The sequence below is a fragment of the Sinocyclocheilus grahami genome, unplaced genomic scaffold (genome assembly GCF_001515645.1).
Source record: "Sinocyclocheilus grahami isolate Dianchi unplaced genomic scaffold, SAMN03320097.WGS_v1.1 scaffold1129.1, whole genome shotgun sequence".
NCBI classification, from domain to species: Eukaryota; Metazoa; Chordata; class Actinopteri; order Cypriniformes; family Cyprinidae; genus Sinocyclocheilus; species Sinocyclocheilus grahami.
Window position 1 is genome coordinate 274,244 of NW_015506308.1, and position 6,362 is coordinate 280,605.

Here is a 6,362-nt window from a genome sequence, read left to right on the forward strand (position 1 = left end):
GTGTGTGTGTGTGTGTGTGTGTGTGTGTGTGAGAGAGCATGTGCGTGTGCGAGTGAGAGAGCGTGTGTGAGTGAGTGCGTGAGTGAGTGAGTGTGTGTATGTATGTGTGTGTGTGTCTGAGTGAGTGAGTGAGAGTGTGTGTGTACCTGTGTGTCTGGCAGCTCTTCGGTGATCGTGTGAATGCGCCACTGCGGCTGCAGCAGGAGGGCGGGGCTACTGAGCTGTGTGACTCCACCCCTCGCTGAAACCACCTTGGCTTTTAACACACTCACATCCTGAGAGAGAGACAGATGTTAAAAGACAGAACTGTGATTGACAGCTGTACCTGTCAGTCAGAAGGTCTCTTCCTGTCAAAGTGGGCGGTTCTTGCTCAGAGTAAACAGACTTTATGCTGATAGTCAGACATCAGACTCTGAGAGACGATGAAGCGGAGTGTGTGTGTGTGTGTGTGTGTGTGTGTGTGTGTGTGGTACCTCAGTGTTGCGTGCGATTAATCTGTACACACATCCAGGATGAAGGACGGGGAACCAGCGAACACACGAACCCATGAAGTGCAGCTCAATCTGCAAAACACACAGATTCACATTTCAATCCCATCAGCCTCTTCTAAACTAGACTGACTCATACGTTCTGCTGTTACTCTCAGCTAATGATCTGTTATCAGGTCTGTAATACTCGAAAGAGTCTCCAAAAACCAGATGATCTAAATTTAGCTAGACTTGCTTGCTATTTACCTTTACATAATAATAATAATTATACATATAATAAAACATTAATAGACTGTGATTGACAGCTGTACCTGTCAGTCAGAAGGTCTCTTCCTGTCAAAGTGGGCGGTTCTTGCTCGGAGTAAACAGACTTTATGCTGATAGTCAGACATCAGACTCTGAGAGACGATGAAGCGGAGTGTGTGTGTGTGTGTGTGTGTGTGTGGTACCTCAGTGTTGCGTGCGATTAATCTGTACACACATCCAGGATGAAGGACGGGGAACCAGCGAACACACGAACCCATGAAGTGCAGCTCAATCTGCAAAACACACAGATTCACATTTCAATCCCATCAGCCTCTTCTAAACTAGACTGACTCATACGTTCTGCTGTTACTCTCAGCTAATGATCTGTTATCAGGTCTGTAATACTCGAAAGAGTCTCCAAAAACCAGATGATCTAAATTTAGCTAGACTTGCTTGCTATTTACCTTTACATAATAATAATAATTATACATATAATAAAACATTAATAGAACATCATGGAACATGATCTTTACTTAATATCCTAATGATTTTTGGCATAAAAGAAAAATGTATAATTTTGACCCATACAATGTATTATTGGCTATTGCTACAAATATACCCGTGCTACTTATGCTCCAGGGACACACATGTTCTAAAGATGCCAGCTGGACTCTCAGTGTTTGATGGTGTGCTGCTGACCTTCTGAGTGTCTCGGTGTCGCTCGTGCTCCTGCGTCCGGTGGTTTTTGGGGTCGTGGCTCCAGCGCTGAGCGTCTCCCAGACACACGGCTCTGCAGACGAAGCCGTTCTGCAGCGTCACGCCCTGCTTGGACTCCAGTCTGAGCAGCAAACTCACGCACGCCGCAGGGGTCAGAGGTCGCTCAGGCACTCTGGGTCTCTTAGCGCTCTCTCGGTCTGTCTGTCTGTCCTCCATCAGACAGCGGCTCATGGCAGCAGACGGACTGATGAGGGTCAGATCATCCACACACAGCTGAAGATAAACCCTGCAAACACACACACACACACACACCTGTATAAAGATCTGTCAGGTTCCTTTAACAGAAGTTTCCCCCCCCCCCCCAAAATTCAGTTTTTTTTGTGTGTTTTTTTTCCAGGTTTAATTTTTCTGGATTACGTTTAAATGTTTACATTCAATTATAGTCATTAAAATTTTTCATTGAAATTAAATAATTCAATTAAATTAATTAAAATCATAAAACGTATACAATTTAACAAAAATAAAAATTTTAGGACCCTATGAAATCCATTTAGTTTTTTTCCTAAATTGCATTATATTTTTTCCAACATAGATTTTTTTTTCTGGATTCAATTTTTTTTTTCATCTTAATTTTTCTGGATTCAAAAATTTTTTTTTTTAATTTAAGTGACCAATTTAGGGTTGAATTTAGGTCCTATTAAATATCTTTTTAAGTTAAATTTTTTCACAAATTCAAAATTTTCAGTGTTTAATTAAATTTGAATTATCAAAAAGCATGCCTAATTAATAGAATTAATAAAATTTTAACAATTTATTAAATTGTTCCCAGGGCTCTAGGAAATGTTTTATTTTTTCCTGAAATTATGTGTATTTATTTTAATCCAATTAAATCTCTTAATATGTTGCAATTATCATAATGACCGTGATTATAATTTTATTATATGTGCTCATTGACAATATACAGTATATTTCATATATGCACTCATACATGTGTATTTGTACCTGTAGAATGTGTGTGTGTGTGTGTGTGTGTGTGAGTGACTGAGTGAGAGAGTGAGTGTATACCTGCAGTGTTTGTGAGTGAGTGAGTGAGTGAGTGACTGAGTGAGAGAGTGAGTGAGTGAATACCTGCAGTGTGTGTGTGTGTGTGTGTGAGTGACTGAGTGAGAGAGTGAGTGTATACCTGCAGTGTTTGTGAGTGAGTGAGTGAGTGAGTGACTGAGTGAGAGAGTGAGTGAGTGAATACCTGCAGTGTGTGTGTGTGTGTGTGTGAGTGACTGAGTGAGAGAGTGAGTGTATACCTGCAGTGTTTGTGAGTGAGTGAGTGAGTGAGTGACTGAGTGAGAGAGTGAGTGAGTGAATACCTGCAGTGTGTGTGTGTGTGTGTGTGAGTGACTGAGTGAGAGAGTGAGTGTATACCTGCAGTGTTTGTGAGTGAGTGAGTGAGTGAGTGACTGAGTGAGAGAGTGAGTGAGTGAATACCTGCAGTGTGTGTGTGTGTGTGTGTGAGTGACTGAGTGAGAGAGTGAGTGTATACCTGCAGTGTTTGTGAGTGAGTGAGTGAGTGAGTGACTGAGTGAGAGAGTGAGTGAGTGAATACCTGCAGTGTGTGTGTGTGTGTGTGTGAGTGACTGAGTGAGAGAGTGAGTGTATACCTGCAGTGTTTGTGAGTGAGTGAGTGAGTGTATACCTGCAGTGTGTGTGTGTGTGTGTGTGAGTGAGTGAGTGAGTGAGTGAGTGAGTGAGTGAGTGAGTGAGTGAGTGAGTGAGTGAGTGAGTGAGTGAGTGAGTGAGTGAGTGAGTGAGTGAGTGAGTGAGTGAGTGAGTGAGTGAGTGAGTGAGTGAGTGAGTGAGTGAGTGAGTGAGTGAGTGAGTGAGTGAGTGAGTGAGTGAGTGAGTGAGTGAGTGAGTGAGTGAGTGAGTGAGTGAGTGAGTGAGTGAGTGAGTGAGTGAGTGAGTGAGTGAGTGAGTGAGTGAGTGAGTGAGTGAGTGAGTGAGTGAGTGAGTGAGTGAGTGAGTGAGTGAGTGAGTGAGTGAGTGAGTGAGTGAGTGAGTGAGTGAGTGAGTGAGTGAGTGAGTGAGAGAGTGAGTGAGTGAATACCTGCAGTGTGTGTGTGTGTGTGTGAGTGACTGAGTGAGAGAGTGAGTGAATACCTGCAGTGTGTGTGTGTGTGTGTGTGAGTGAGTGAGTGAGTGAGTGTATACCTGCAGTGTGTGTGTGTGTGTGTGTGTGAGTGAGTGTGTGTATACCTGCAGTGTTTGTGTGTGTGTGAGTGAGTGAGTGAGTGAGTGTGTATATACCTGCAGTGTTTGTGTGTGTGAGTGAGTGAGTGAGTGAGTGTGTGTGTGTGTGTGTGTGAGAGTGTGTGTGTGTGTGCGTGTGTGTGAGTGAGAGTGTGTGTGAGAGAGAGTGTGTGTGAGAGAGTGAGTGAGTGAGAGTGTGTGTGTGTGTGTGTGTGAGTGAGTGAGTGTACCTGCAGTGTTTGTGTGTGATGTAACTCGGCTGATCCAGGTGTTTCCAGGAAAGGAAATGTGTCTTCATGAACCTCTCCATGACTAATGTACACCGCCGCACACACACTAGACAACCTACACACACACACACACACGTTACATCACCACTCAAGCAATAAGCCATAAGAGCTTCAACCAACACTATGAACAGTGCAAACAAATCTGTTTATATGCAAATAAAAATTCTTGTTTAATTCTTGTTTTTAATCGAGATTTTTTTTTTTTCAGTTTTAAGTTCTTCAGTAAATTTTTTTGTACATTTATTATGTGCTCCAATTATTTTAGTTCTTTAAAATATTTTATAATGGTTTTAATTTCACTATAGTTAGTAATTTTAACACTTCAAAAATAAAACTACTTTGTTTCACTTATATGCCAACAATTTCTAATTTTCATTTAGTTCAAGTTTCTCCATCTAATATTTTTATTTTGCATTATTCCATCTTCATTTCAATTAACAAAAATGCTTTCTAATAGATTTAGTTTAGGTTAACAATAGTAGCAATAGTAGAAGAAGCTGTTTCTCTCTGATATGCTTCATAACAGGGCAGAAAACACACATCTCATGGCTTAATGCTGTATAAAGGACACAAATGCTCAATTATTAATTTAGGTAACATTTTATTTGAAGGTGTCCTTGTTACACAAGTTACGTGTACTTACTATTATAATCACAATAAATTATGCATAATTACATGCAAGTAACCCTAAGCCAAACCCTAATCCTAACCCTAACCATATAGTAAGTACATGTAGTTAATTAATACTACTCAGTACTTAAATGTGTAATTACACTGTAATAAGGACACCTTAAAATAAAGTGCAACCATAATACCTGCAGTGAACACACACGCAGAGACGAGACACACACGCTCTGGCCGACACACACACACTGCCTCCAGTACTGATGCTTGGCTTCCTGAGACACAGAACAGACCAACAAACACCAGATCAAACTTACAGAAAGATCAGAATATAGATTACCGGTACTAATATTTACTCAATTAGGTAGAAAAGCATGAATATTTGTAATACTGTATGTATGTGTGTGTATATATATATATAGAGAGAGAGAGAGAAAAATCTAAATATATACATAAAAATAACAATTATACACACATATGCATTATATATATATATATATTAGTGCTGACAATCGTTAAAAAAAATTTAACTAATTAAATCGCACATTTTTCTGAAATTAAATCGCGATTAATCCCACCTAACATTAAAGTTTTTAAATATACTTTTATATTACAATAATTTCACATTCAATCTTCAAATTAATCTACAAACAACAAAGACAGTATATTTTTTTAATAGTTGTTTAATGGCATCTTTTTTTTATGACTGAAGGCCAGTATCAATGATACTAATACTACTGATGTCTCTATAAAACTGCCCCTCCCCTAATATTTAACCATTGACTAGCCATTCAGCATTACAGTACAATTAAGAGCTATCAATTTGAACATTTATTAGACTTTAAAACATAACTTCTAATGTAAGTGAACTTAAAACAATCTTCACATAAACCCATTATAATAAATGTCATATTTACCTGTGCCCTTCAGCAGAAATATACAGAAATAGAAGTTATCAAACACTAAATTCTAAATTAAATATAGATGAATCCTTACAGCCAAGTTCTTTTTTCCTCTTTTTTTTCTTTGTTCTTTGATGAACAGACATCACAGCAGCTGGTTATTAGGTTGTTTTGGCTGCTATTACTTTAAGAGCTGCCGCTGCTGAACGTGACGCGGACCTGACACGCATTATATTTTCTCTCAACTCTCTTTAACTTTTCTAACCCACTTCGGGTCTTAAAGTCTCTAATAATGAGCTGACGAGTTAAATCGGGTGTGTTTGATGAGTGAGACAGTGCTGGGCTGCTCCAGGACGGTTTTGAAAACCATTTCAGAGACATCTTAAATGTGACTCATATAAAATATATTACATGCATGCCGTTTTAAGGCAGCATAAATCACCTTTTTGGTAACTTTATGACTTAACTGACCACGACATAGCATGCACATAGTTTATTTCGTGCTTTCATATGAAAGGATACAGGCTACATCGCGCACTGGCGCCTTTGTGCATGCAATTGAAGAGCCAGCGCTGCGAGCACAGTAGCGTTTCCGTGCTCGTTTGACTCGCACCTGGCGCTGAAGTGAAGAGGAGCGCGCGTCAGAAACGTCTCCCGTTCTCAGTCGTTCTGTGACTGAATAAATGCACTTCTTGTCAAGAGAAAAAGTGACAGAAGCAGCAGTTGTGAGTGGGGTGGCCAACCCTAGCCCTGCGTTAAATATATTTTACGCGTTAAACTAAAAAAATGAATCGCCTGCGTTAACGAGCTAATTTTGACACCACTATTATATATATATATATATATATATA

The 6,362-nt window shown here is 39.7% G+C and overlaps 1 protein-coding gene across 1 annotated transcript in view; it reads right to left on the bottom strand.

Moving 5' to 3' along the window:
- ctc1 (CTS telomere maintenance complex component 1) overlaps nucleotides 1-6,362 on the bottom strand; it is a 33,460-nt gene that overhangs the window by 14,741 nt on the left and 12,357 nt on the right. Inside the window, exons 5-10 of the mRNA XM_016252731.1 lie at nucleotides 4,801-4,954; nucleotides 4,124-4,127; nucleotides 3,926-4,040; nucleotides 1,434-1,737; nucleotides 938-1,027; nucleotides 147-275 (exon numbers count right to left, since the gene is read on the bottom strand). Of these exons, the coding sequence (XP_016108217.1) occupies nucleotides 147-275; nucleotides 938-1,027; nucleotides 1,434-1,737; nucleotides 3,926-4,040; nucleotides 4,124-4,127; nucleotides 4,801-4,954 (796 nt within the window). The remainder of the gene's footprint in view (nucleotides 1-146; nucleotides 276-937; nucleotides 1,028-1,433; nucleotides 1,738-3,925; nucleotides 4,041-4,123; nucleotides 4,128-4,800; nucleotides 4,955-6,362) is intronic.